Source organism: Myotis daubentonii, chromosome 9 (assembly GCF_963259705.1).
Source record: "Myotis daubentonii chromosome 9, mMyoDau2.1, whole genome shotgun sequence".
NCBI classification, from domain to species: domain Eukaryota; kingdom Metazoa; phylum Chordata; class Mammalia; order Chiroptera; family Vespertilionidae; genus Myotis; species Myotis daubentonii.
The window spans coordinates 71,348,223-71,361,941 of record NC_081848.1 but is presented as its reverse complement, the minus strand read 5'-3'; the positions used below and the strand labels follow the sequence as shown (position 1 = coordinate 71,361,941).

At 44.7% G+C, this 13,719-nt stretch overlaps 1 protein-coding gene across 2 annotated transcripts in view; it reads left to right on the top strand.

The window, feature by feature from the left end:
* Positions 1-1,426: 1,426 nt before the first annotated feature.
* Positions 1,427-13,719, top strand: part of EXT2 (exostosin glycosyltransferase 2) — a 121,469-nt gene continuing 109,176 nt past the window's right edge. Inside the window, exons 1-3 of one of the 2 annotated variants that reach the window (XM_059709599.1) lie at positions 1,427-1,612; positions 7,818-8,383; positions 9,535-9,624. In XM_059709599.1, coding sequence (XP_059565582.1) covers positions 7,848-8,383; positions 9,535-9,624 — 626 coding nt within the window. In that variant the 5' untranslated portion in view covers positions 1,427-1,612; positions 7,818-7,847. The remainder of the gene's footprint in view (positions 1,613-7,817; positions 8,384-9,534; positions 9,625-13,719) is intronic. The other variant, XM_059709597.1, reaches the window with a different exon arrangement.

Genomic DNA, 13,719 nt, shown 5'->3' with positions numbered 1-13,719 from the left:
ATGCCACCTTTCACCCTCTGCTTTGGCTAATCTTACTTGTGCATTTGTATTCTTGATATGGAGCTCTTCCAACTTGGGGCTCCCTTTACTCATCCAAAAAAGACTCACTGAACATTTACTATGTGCCAGGCATTATGCATGCCTCTGTTATAAAGTAAACATGATAGGTTCTCAAAGGCTGTGCCCAACACAGGTCTTTAACACAGAAGGTTCTCATTTAATGAAAAAATGATTAATTAAAAACATATATGTATATATTTAATCCAGAGAAAGACAGAAGAAAACAAAATGCTCTCCACTTATCCGGTTCTCTATTGGGGTGTATGTATGTGTGCTAAATTTCCTATTCTTTTAGGGGGGGTGTGGATTTGGAATGCTGAGACCTTCTTTCTTGGGTGTGGAGAAGTGGAAGTATTCCATCTCCAGAATACTCTCGTCCCAATCTCCCTAGATCTGTGACAAGCAGGCATTGGTTCACAAGAATGTTTCTGAAATCACTGTTGCTGCTGGAAGCTCCAGTGAGTCTGGAGTGGAAGTGTCAACTTCCACCAGATGGCGCTTAGGTACAGCTGGGACCAGAAATAGTTTGGATTCTGCAGCCAGTACCAGCAAATTGCATAGGCTCAGTGAGTGGGTCATTTCATTAACTTCTCAGTAACACCACTGACATTTGATTGAATTTTTTAGGCTCCACTTATTACCTTATGACAAGAATTTTACTGGCATGTAGAAGGCTAGATCATAAATAATACAAAAGCAAAATGAAAATGAAAGTTTCTCTCCCCCATTTCTTCCTCCACAATTGCTCTCCCCCATACTGTTAATTTCTTCTTGGATTCATTCCAGAAAAAATATTACACATATGCCTTAATATAATCATCTACATATATATTTTATCTCCCAAGTTATTTTACTTTTTAAGATAAAAGGAGTCACACTTGCCCACTGTTTTGGACCATGCTTTTATATGAACATATCTTGAAGATAATTCCATACCAACGCATATATGCATTTTTGTATTATTCTAATCATGCTCCATAATTTATTTTGGTTGAGTACAATGTTTTTTTCTATTATTAGAAATCGTGTTGTAATGCATATCTTTGATAAACATTATTAAGAATATCCATAAAATTTCCGCATTTTACATTTAATGGATACTGACAGTTGCCTTCCAGGGATGTTGCACGTTCACCAGTATTGATTATAATCAAATATTACATTTTTTCCGGCTTTAGAAGTTTTATAAGTGAAGCATGCTGCCTCGTTGTTTCGGTTTGCAGTGTCTTTAATTATGAGTTAGGCTGCCTGACTGACTTTCATCTTGGAGCCTGAGCTGGACGCGCCGGCCTGGAGAAACCCTAAGCGGTGCCCTGACTCCTCCTGTCCAGCAGGGGGCGCGGGCCGGGCCGCTCCCGCATGCGCAGTGCGGTAGGTGTCAGCCGCCGAGCCCGGTTCTCGGCCCAGCGCTCCTCGCTGGTTCGCGCAGCCCTGGCGCCCGCGGTGGCGGCCGCCCACTCGCCGCGATCCCTCCCGGGCTGCCGTGGCCCCCGCCCTGCGGTATGAGCCGGTGACCGAGCGCGGGGCCGAGCGGGAGGCAGCCGTGGCCGAGGTAAGCGCCGCGCGGAAGGGCCAGCGGGGGCAGCGGGCGGGCTCGGGCCTCCCCAGGCCGCGGCGGAGTCGGGCCGAGCCGCCGGGAAAGCACGGGCGGTGCGGAGGCCCGAGGGCTGCGGGAGGCGCCCCCGCCCCCCGGGGCCGCTCACGACCATTTACCGCTTTGATTTCCGACCTGCCTTCTCCTTCTTCCCCCGCCGGCCCCGCACTGGGTTCCCACCTGTCTCCCCGCCCACTGCTCTCCTGCAGTTCCCTCTCCCAGCCGCCGCCGTGACCTCTCCCGCTCCTCCCCGCGGGCTCCGGGACCTGCTTCCTCCCACGGGGGCCTCTTGTGCTCCGGGCTGTGCGGGCCCGCGGCATCCAGGACAGTGCAGGATGCCGCGGGCAGGACTCGGCGCCCGTGCCCCACCCCTGTCGGGAGGAGGACCAGGTGGGGCGGGGCCCCGGGCCTGGGCTCTGGGCGTCCCCTGGAAGCTGAGGGGCATTAGGAGTTCTCCTACCGGCGGTGGGAGCTGGATCTACGTACTGAGACTCAAATAATTGCTCGGGTCCATTTTAATCCTAGGTCAGTGGAGTGCTCCAAGGACTTGAACTGGGCTTGGTTTGTCAGTCTCAGAGCTCGAAGGCTGCTCGTGGTCATGGAATATCTGATATCGTTTCCGTCGTTTCTCCCTTCCGCTGGTTTAAGCCCTCTGGTTGCGTATGCCGGTGTGAATGGATAGACTTTCTGCGGTCAGGCTGTGCTGGCTGTGCTCATGCAGGAGTGAAAAGGGGTTATCCAGCCCAGGCTCTGCGAGGGGGGCAGGGGAGGCAGCTTCCCACGTGAAGACCCAGGCTCCAGCGCCAGTCTGCACCCCCCAAATCTGGCCCCGGCGTTTTCTAGTGGGGTGCCCTTGGGGGTCACTTAGCCTTGCCCTGTCTGTAAGCTGAGGATCGTAATAGCCTGTCACATGGCGCTGTTAGGAAGATTACCTATGTTAACTCAAAGTGCTTAAAACAGATCTTGGCATGTAGAACATTCTCCGTAAAGTTTAGTTATTAGTTACTTAATTGTATGCATTGACTTGATCATTGTATAATCCCACTAACAAAGGCACACAGGTTTGTTTGTGGGTTTTTTTAAAATTGGAAACCATTTTTAGGGCTGGCTAATCACAACGTAACTTTATTATGAAGAACTCGATCGGGTATGGCAGTGAGGTGCGGATTTTTCTGCTTTCGCTGCTGTTGGGTTTCTTTGTTTCCAGGCACAGTTGGTTCAGTTCTGTCCCGGTGGCCCTGGGAGTTCAGCTCTGAGTGCTTTTCTAAAAAGGTGAAGGGAAGAGATTGTGACCCAGAGCATTGGACTAAGTGGATTGGTTGTAGCCTACAGCACCAAGGAAAGGTTAGTCAGGCAAATTTTAGGAAGAAATAATTCCAGGAACAGAAAGTGCATCTCATCCGGATGGTAGAATGGGGCTAACAGATTTTTCCAGTGACTCAGTGCTTGACAGCCAGCCAGACAGTTCCAGTGTTTTTGCAGGGACAGGTTTGATGTGTTTCAAGGAGGGTAAAGTTTGTAGGGCTTTGTTGTGAAATTCCTGTTTTGATTCAAGTTATGGCATTATATGGGACAAACATGCATTAGTACGAGATTCCTTTTGGTCTGTCCTCTCTCCTAACAATGAGCTTCCCTGAAGAGGACAGGGTGGACACGGAAAGTTAGGTACCTAGCCATTTTTTCCCCTTTGGAAACTCTAATAAGAAAGAAAAGAATCATTCATCACCATATAATAACTCAAAACGTGGGCCCTAAATAGTGTGTGCACTGATGGACCTGGGAAGGGTAGAGACACTCGTTCCTTCAGCAGACTCTGTGGTTGTATGAAATGTGTTCTGGACATGGTATTAGATGCTGAGAATACTGGGCAGAAATGAAACACCCTGCCTACAAGGAAACCACAGCCAGTAGAGGGGACAGACTTGCCATTACTTAACTAATTAATGTAATGTAGCAAGTGCTGCAGTGAAGTATGTCACAGGTATGTGGATACTCCCAGAGAAGGTTCTCTATCGCTAACCGCTTGTGGGCTGTTTTATTCATGTCGCATCCTTTTCTTTTTCATTTGAGACTTTTAACCTTATCTCTCTTACTGAGTTTTTATTCTACCTCAAGTCCTTGCCACATCTCTCAGCTTGTTGGCACAGACCTGTGGGAGCTTGCTTGGCCTGTGTAGGCAGACCTTTAGAAATGTGAGTGTACATTTCCGGGAATAGCCCTCAATCAGTAGGGGATGGGCCTCGGTGGGTGAATGTCATAGCTCCCTGCCCTTCAGAGGGACAGTTTGAGGGTGCATTTTCCAGAGGGACCCCAGCGGGACTGAGCCCCATTTATCCAGCTTAGTATGGTAACCAGCTCCACAACGCACCCTAATGACTTTCTGTTCTTTCCTGACTCCACTCTGGCTTTTTCTATTACTTCTCTGAGCTACTTGCACACAAGTCACTTCTTAGTTTGGCAGAACATAAACTAAGACAGTTGGTACTAGAAGTGGCTCTAGAAAGCAGGCTCTGAGAGTAGTTGGTGAAACTGCAATCACTCATCCTCAGATGGCAACAAGGACCCCTTTGCTGATCATGAGATGTTGACAAGCCCTGGTGCTCTCTACCGTCACAATTGTAAGACTCACTAGTGGTGGATGGGGATGAGGTTCAGGTAGAAGGGAAAGCACTGGACAGAAACAACCAAGATGGCGGCATAGGTTAACGCCGGAGTTTGCTGCTTTGAACAACTACTTCAAAAGTGAAACCAAAAAACGGAAGGGACATCACCCAGAACCACAGGAACGCTGGCTGAGTGGAAGTCCTACAACTAGGAGGAAAGAGAAATGCATACGGACACTCAGAGGAGGCGCGGTGCTGAAGTCAAATTCTGAGGTGCGGAGTGCGCGGAGCGGGCTGGCGGCGGAGGGCGCGGTTGCTGTTTTCAATCGGGAGGGAGTCGCAGACTCTGAGCACCAGATCCGGGCGAGTCTTTAGGGACCCAGACTCAAACGGGAGAAGCGGGACTGTTTGGCTTCAGTCAGAGCGAGTGCAGCTTTCTCTCCCAGCTTTGCAGGGGGTGCTGGGACTCAGAGAGGCAGAGCCCCTGGGGACAGGACTGAGAGCCGCCATAACTGCTCTCCCCGGCCCACCCTGTTGATCCTGTGCGACCCGCCCCGCCCAAGCCCTGCACGGAGGCATTTGCCGGATAGCCTCAGGCAAAGGCTAGATTAGCACCTCCCTAGAGGACAGAAGTTCTCTCACTGCTGACACAGCTGATTCTCAGAGCCACTTGGCCTGGAGGTCAAACCCTCCCTGGAATTAGCTACAACAATCAAGATTTATCTATAAGACGGCGAACAAAGACCACTAGGGGGTGCACCAAGGAAGCATAACAAAATGCGGAGACAAAGAAACAGGACAAAATTGTCAATGGAAGAAATAGAGTTCAGAACCACACTTTTAAGGTCTCTCAAGAACTGTTTAGAAGCTGCCGATAAACTTAATGAGCTCTACACGAAAACTAATAAGACCCTTGATCTTATATTGGGGAACCAACTAGAAATTAAGCACACACAGACTGAAATAACGAATATTATACAGACGCCCGACAGCAGACCAGAGGAGCGCAAGAATCAAGTCAATGATTTGAAATGCGAGGAAGCAAAAAACATCCAACCGGAAAAGCAAAATGAAAAAAGAATCCAAAAATGCGAGGATAGTGTAAGGAGCCTCTGGGACAGCTTCAAGCGTACCAACATCAGAATTATAGGGGTGCCAGAAGATGAGAGAGAGCAAGATATTGAAAACCTATTTGAAGAAATAATGACAGAAAACTTCCCCCACCTGGTGAAAGAAATGGACTTACAGGTCCAAGAAGCGCGGAGAACCCCAAACAAAAGGAATCCAAAGAGGACCACACCAAGACACATCATAATTAAAATGCCAAGAGCAAAAGATAAAGAGAGAATCTTAAAAACAGCAAGAGAAAGAAACTCAGTTACCTACAAGGGAATACCCATACGACTGTCAGCTGATTTCTCAACAGAAACTTTGCAGGCCAGAAGGGAGTGGCAAGAAATATTCAAAGTGATGAATACCAAGAACCTACAACCAAGATTACTTTATCCAGCAAAGCTATCATTCAGAATTGAAGGTCAGATAAAGAGCTTCACAGATAAGGAAAAGCTAAAGGAGTTCATCACCACCAAACCAGGATTATATGAAATGCTGAAAGGTATCCTTTAAGAAGAGGAAGAGGAAGAAAAAGGTAAAGATACAAATTCTGAACAACAAATATGCATCTATCAACAAGTGAATCTAAGAATCAAGTGAATAAATAATCTGATGAACAGAATGAACTGTTGATTATAATAGAATCAGGGACATAGAAAGGGAATGGACTGACTATTCTTGGGGGGGAAAGGGGTGTGGGAGATGTGGGAAGAGACTGGACAAAAATCGTGCACCTATGGATGAGGACAGTGGGTGGGGAGTGAGGGCGGAGGGTGGGGCGGGAACTGGGAGGAGGGGAGTTATGGGGGGAAAAAAAAAGGAACAAATGTAATAATCTGAACAATAAAGATTTAATTTAAAAAAAAAAAAAAAAAAAAGAAAGCACTGGCTAGTACAGTAGCTCTGGCACTGTACCAGTATGTGGGAAACGATAATGATAAGGAGAATTGACTGACTCTTTTTTATTTCCCTTAGAGGCCTTGAGGTAAGATCAATTTCAGGTCAGCCAGATATCAACTTAGGACACCCTGTGAGAGACAGAAGGCTGTAGGCAGCATCTTTTGCAGCTGGCAGGCAGACTGTATTGAAATCAGACCCAAAATTTAATCATAATTGTGGCAGAACTGCAAAGGAAGCTGAATGCACAGCTTACACAGGCTGCTTCTGCTAAAGTCAGGCGTGAGACCCGGGATGGAGATATTTGGATGGATATTCTCTGCTGGGTTGTAAATATTTTATAGGTTTACTTGTACATATAGGTTTGTGTGATAAGTATCTTAAGTTGCGGTCTACATGGGAACTCTGCGTTTTCAGTGGAGTACTAAGAATTTTCTTTGTATCAGTCAGTGTGCTTATTGGCTGTTTCATTTACCGATGGCTGAGTAATAAACCAACCCAGGACTTAGTGGCTTAAAAACAACCTCAGTCATTGTTTGCTCAGGATCCTGCAGTCTGTGTAGCGCTTGGTGAGATGGTCCGTGTCTGCTTCACATAGTCTCTATCGGGGTCTTCCTCAGGTGGCCCTCCCTGGGAGCTCTGCTTCCTCTCAGCTGGCAGCTGGGCTCCAAGAGGACAAAGCAGCAACTGGAGGGCCTCTTAAGGCGGGGACTCACTGCTGACACGTTCTGTCAGTCAAAGCAGGTCACGGGACTAGCCAGGTCCAATGGGAGGGGAAATGGGTTGAACCTTTTGGTTGGAAAAGTGGCGTGCACATGCACTGATGGAAAGTGTTGGCATCACTCCCTGTCCCCATTCCTTTCTCCATTCCTTGCTTCCATCTAAATGTGTCAGCTGCCATCAACTTGTATTTTATTAAAGATCAAAGATTAATCTTTTCTTCTCGAATAACCTTGCCACTTTCTTGATACTTTTCTAGTGGTATTTCTGATTTGGCGTTTTGTGACAGTTTGGTTGGTCTTATCTCCCTTACTAGAACCTAAGTTCCTCTAAGGTGGGGTCTCTGCTTTCTTCTTTGTTTCCTCACAGTGCATGCTAGCTGCTCAGTAGAGGTTAGGAAGAATCAATGAATGAAAACTGATTTTAGAATTACCAAGATCAGTGTGTCCAGATGAAGCATCAGTTTATGGTGGGCAGTGTTTAAAAACAAAACAAAACGACAGTCTTGAGCTGGTCCACTTTGGATTTCTCTTTCTAGTCAGCGCCCCACTTCCTAGGCCAGCTTCTGCTTTTGGTGAATAGATAGTTATAGGCTATAGTTGCATTTTAACATTGTATATCAATATTTATGTTAAGTAGTATATGTAGCATTCAATTTTAAAGATATTACATAGCATATATTCATCTAGACAAAGAAGGGTCAAAATTCCTTTTCATTATTTCGTCAAACCGCTTAGGGAAAGAAATAGTTATATGGAAAGTTAAACAGTCCTTTTTATTGTCATTTGCCTAAATACTTCATTTTTCTCCCTTTTCCACCTGGTAACCAGGAGCGTGAGGAAGAGGCTGTCTGTGTCATTATGTGTGCGTCGGTCAAGTACAATATCCGGGGTCCTGCCCTCATCCCAAGGATGAAGATCAAGCACCGAATCTACTACATCACCCTCTTCTCCGTTGTCCTCCTGGGCCTCATTGCCACTGGCGTGTTTCAGTTCTGGCCTCATTCCATCGAATCCTCCAACGACTGGAGCGTAGAGAAGCGCAGTGTCCGAGATGTGCCCGTGGTCAGGCTGCCGGCCGACAGTCCCATCCCTGAGCGGGGTGACCTCAGTTGCAGAATGCACACGTGTTTTGATGTCTACCGCTGTGGCTTCAACCCAAAAAACAAAATCAAGGTGTTTATCTACTCTCTGAAAAAGTACGTGGATGACTCTGGTGTCCCAGTCAGCAACACCATCTCCCGGGAGTATAATGAGCTGCTCACGGCTATCTCAGACAGTGACTACTATACCGACGACATCACCCGGGCCTGCCTGTTTGTTCCGTCCATCGATGTGCTGAACCAGAACACGCTCCGCATTAAGGAGACAGCGCAAGCACTGGCCCAGCTCTCTAGGTATCTAGCACTTGTGCAGCTGGAGCCAAGTCCTTCAGGGAGCTAAAGGGAAGGAGAGCCGCTTGAGCTGGCTCCCAGCTGCTGTCTCTTTTTCCTATGGGAGGGGATGTAGTGGGCGACTGGCATGAAGCATGAGGCCAGTTCTGTGAGCAGCTGGCTTCTCCCAGTGAAAAGTAGCAGTCTGCCTTTGGGGCTGCTGCTATGGCTCACAACTTCTTAGAGTTTAAAAACTAAGGATGGCTCCTCTTCCTGTACCGTTTCTTTTAAATTTAAAAACTTTCCCCTCCCCTTTATTACTCACAAGTACATGACTACTGTAAAAGTTCTGAAAATACAGATAAACAAAAAGAAGAGTATAAGACTCATTCCATAGTCCCGTTTCTAAGAAATAATCATTATTCATGTTTTGATGTTACTTTACAGTAGTTTTTGTCTAAAAGTTACGCATATGCATGAATATATATTTTTGTATAAAAATATATACATAGCTCTGGCTGGGTGGCTCAGTTGGTGGGAGCATCGTTCTGTACACCAAAAGGTTGTGGGTTCGATCTCCCGTCAGGGCATGTATGGGAGGCAACCAACTGATGTTTCTCTCACATCAATGTTTCTCTCCCTCTTCTCTCTCTAAAATCAGTAAAACATAACCTCGGGTGAGGATAAAGAAAAAATAACACACACATATATACATCTTTTTTGTCAAGAATGGGATCACACAATACATACTCTCTTGCTGCTCTTTCCCCTTAAATAATCATGAGTGTATTTTCAAATAATGTTATATTCTATTACTGTATACTTTTAAGGGCTGTATAGAATTCCATTTTGCACATGTTCCATAATGTTTTTAACTAGCCTTTTATACTTATTTTTGTTTCTTTAACCAAATGGTACACATTTAGAGAGTTTTCATTATCATAAGCAGTTCTGTGGTGGACAAGCTTGGAGTACACATCCACCCATTTCTTCCTTTCGAGGCTCCAGCTAATGCCTGACGTGCTGCTGGGATTGCTAGACGCTCACTTTGCTGCCTGCGAAGTGGCTTGCTTCAGGTTGGGGATACTTGCCACTTGTCATCTTATAACTGACTCTTGTTTTTATTTCTTCATCATCGACGTGCTAATTCTCTTACATGTTTAATTTCTTCATAGGTGGGATCGAGGTACAAACCATCTGCTGTTCAACATGTTGCCTGGAGGTCCCCCAGACTATAACACAGCTCTGGATGTCCCCAGAGACAGGTGGGTGCATTTGGGGTTGTAACTATGACAGGTTTCTGAGGAGTAAGTAAGTACAAGACCCTTTTGTTCATGTGGAATCATATTTGTAAGCCTTTTGTAATCAGAATTGAGTGTTAAAAAGTTGCCCTAGGTATTTCCCACCTCAAGACATAGAATTGTTAAGACCTGGTTAAATCCCTTGTGGAGAACCGATGACAGCTTATGTTCTAGCATAACATCTTAAAATACTATCTTTTTTTCCTTAATCTGGGTTATGCTCTTCTGAGTGCATGACCCTCACCTCCCTAAGGCCAGGTTCATGATTGGCTTGTGTCAACTCTGAATTTGTGAGCATTTGCCACAGCTTACTGAGGGAAGAGGCGTGGATGTGTGTAAGTCAAGCATGTCAAACTCGTGGCCTGCAGGCTGCATGCCCTATTTATTGGTCCGTGTTAGCCTTTGAGTTTGACATGCTTGGTGTAAGTGATGCCCAAAATCTATAATGCTTGGAAAGGAGACCACTCTTGTTATCATTTTGTCTCTGTTGTTTCAGCTAATGGGGTTCTTGCCTTTCTTCCTTTTTCTTTCTCTCTTCCTCCTGTTCCCCCCTCTTCCCTCCCTCCCTCTTTCCCTCCCTCCCTCATTAACCTTCCGGACAGCAGATGTGGTATGGGGTGGCCATGATTATGTGATTATGATTTTGAGTTCACTTACTATGTTTTATACATGGACTGACCTACTATGGCTGGAGGCATCGTGTGAAGCTCAGGACTGAAGTGCCGCTTAAGGTTCCTCTCCTGGTACTGGGTTCAAGGCTTTAAGGAGAACAGAAAGCTTGGGTCCAAGATACGAGTCCTGGGCAATACTCGAGGTATAGGATTGTTATAAATTTATGCATGAACCCATTTATAGCCAGTTTTATTATAGTTGATGTTTAACTCTTAAAATCATTGTTACTGAAAAAGATGAGTTAACAGCTCAAGGCCAGCTGTGTTCTCAATTCGTTAGAGGCCAGTGTTTACATTTATGAAAATCTACACTTAGTACTACTTTCCCCCAGATGATTAAATCTAAGCCCTCTTTGCTTTAAGTATTATCTAGAGTCAGTGTTGTGTTTCTATCTGGAAATACAGTTATCACTAGGAGAAATACACAAGGACCACTCCTCAAGTTTGCTGTGGAAACCATTTTGGACAATAGAGGGCAGTCACGCTACACAAATTCTATAGAAACCAGCTAAACGCAAAGTAATCCCTGATTTGGCTCTCAGCCCTAGTGTTCCTGAGTGGACTACTGTTTTATGGATTTGGTTGTTCTGGGAAAGGGATATACTTTAGTGAATAGAGAAGGGAAGGAAAAGAGCTGTTAGGAATGCAATGTCTTCACCTGCTGTTCTTGGGTTTATTTTGAGAAGGGCTTATTTCTGTTTGAGACATTTCGCTTTTTGCTGACATTTTGGTATATGTAACTGCTTGGGAGAAGGATTTTATTTTTATCAAGTACACATGTTAAATAAGGTTTTATTTCTCTGCAGGAAAGTGTCAAGTAGTGAGGAAAAAGTTTAAGTTCCTACTATTTCTTAGGTGTTAAGGATCAGGAAGGTTAAATTGTTTTCCCTGTGCATGTATTTTTGTAAGTGATTAGAAGCAATCCTGTGGCAAGTAATGAATCACCATATAGTCCTCTATCTTTAAATGTGGGAAATTCATTTGAAACTTAGGTGGTCCCCTGGTTGGGGTAAGGAATAGAAGATTTGTTTGTTAATTTTTCTTATCCTTTGTCCTTATTTCTGGATTCAGAGGAGGCAAGAACCAGAGATATAGAATGGTTTCAGCAGGAGCTGCATATCAGATTATTCAGAAATTAGAAACTAGACGGGCTGGATTAGATTGCGTTTAAGATCTAAAGTCATCGATGTGATTACTTTCCTTTTTTTGATGTGATTACTTAATAATTATTTTACTTGGGGGACATGCAAGGACTGGGTCTGAAGGAAATGTCTGCTCAGCGAGTATCTTTTATGCTGCTTAAATATGTTTTTATTTTTCTTTCAATGTTCAAAAATCATACACATGGTACACATATACTTTCTTTGTGCAAGGTTGGAACCATATGCAAGTGTATAAAGAATAAAATTTAAAACTATGCTTTCAAACCCTTCTTTATTTTTACCCCCTTACTGAAAGGTAATCACTGTTCTCAAATACTATTTTTCTGTGGGTTTATACACAAACTATATAACTTTTTTTCTTAAAATCCTCACCCAAGGATATTTTATTCATTGATTTATTTTTTTTAGAGAGAGTGGAGGGGTGGTAGGAAGTGGGGAGAGAGAGAGAGAGAAACATCGATGTGAGAGAGACACATCGACTGGTTGTTTCCCACACACACCCTGACTGGGACTGGGGATCGAGCCTGCAGTTGAGATATGTGCCCTTCACTGGGAATCGAACCTGAGACCCGTCAGTCCTCGGGCCGACACTCTAACCACTGAGCGGCTGGGCTACACATATGTATTAATTTAATTGGGAGCATATTATACTTCTTCAATGCCTTACTTTACTGATCTTTGTTTTCTCAGATCTGCTGTATAATATTACTTCCTTGGATTTTTATTCTTTCTTTGGACATATCTCTCACAAATTTCTACCTTGGGTGTATATTTGTTAATTTAAACTTGTTGTGGAGATTTTCAAATCTATATAGAAGAAGAAATGCTGGTACAGTGAATACCAAGTACCCCTGCCCAGCTTCAGTAATCATCAACTTGAGGCCGGTCTCCATTCATCTGTACTCTGACCCAGATTATCTAGAGGCAAACCCCAGATGTTATGTCATTACATCCTATAGAATAAAGGCTAATATGCAAATTGACCAAACGGCTGAACGACTGGTCACTATGATGCACACTGACCACCAGGGGGCAGAGCTCAATGCAGGAGCTGCCCCCTGGTGGTCAGTGTGCTCCCACAGGGGGAGCGTTGTTCAGCCAGAAGCCCATTCACGGCTGGTGAGTGCAGCGGTGGTGGCGGGAGCCTCTCCTGCCCCTGTAGCAGTGCTAAGGATGTCCGACTGATGGCTTTGGCCCACTCCTGGTTAGACATCCCCCAAGGGCTCCCGGATTGCGAGAGGGTGCAGGCCTGGCTGAGGGAGCCCCCTCCCCTGAGTGCACAAATTTTCGTGCACCAGGCCTCTAGTCTGTAAATATTTTTATTTGAATCTGCATGATAAGAGCTTTTTGAGAAACCTAACTATAGTACTATTATACCTAAAAATGAATAGTAAATTTTAAAAAATATTTTTATTGATTTCAGAGAAGAGAGAGGGAGAAAGAGATAGAAACATCAATGGTGAGAGAGAATCACTGCCTCCTACCCACTCCCCACTGGGGATTGAGCCCAAAACACGGGCATGTGCCCTGACCAGGAACCGAACCATGACCTCCTTGTTCATAGGTAGACACTCAACCACTGAGCCATGCTGGCCGGGCAATAGTAATTTTTTAATGTTACTAAATATTTACCAAATATTTAGCCATTGCTCAAATTTACCTGTCTTATGGGTATTTTTTTTTAATGTTTGTTTGATTCAGTAAATAAATACAGGGTGTGACAAAAGCAGGTTTACAGTTGTTCACATGAAAAATAATATAATTGTTAGTAAGTAATAATACAAGAATAAATAAACTGATTTGCATACTCACAACTGTAAACCTACTTTTGCCCTACCCTGTATGACCAATAGAATTGGTTAGCCTTTTTTTTTTTTAAACCTGAAGCTTTATATTTGAGGAATTTGCAGGCCTGGTTGCATGGGTGGGTTAAAAGAAAGCCAAGGAAAGACTTGCAGACCAACTGTTTAGGCACTGTGAATGCTCAGATAGGAGGAGGAGAACTATGAGAACATCTGAGGAAAGATCTGGACTAGGGACCATGGGGAGGGTTCAGTGACAGAGGAGATGACCTAGAGTCAGGAAGTCCTGGAAAGTGCTAAAAATGCCAGAGGACATAGGAGTGATCTAACACTTAGACTGGCATGAGTCTGATCATATTAATAATTTTTTAGCTGTGAGTTTTCTGCCCACTTTCTTGCAGCTTTGGAACTGATCTCTGATTT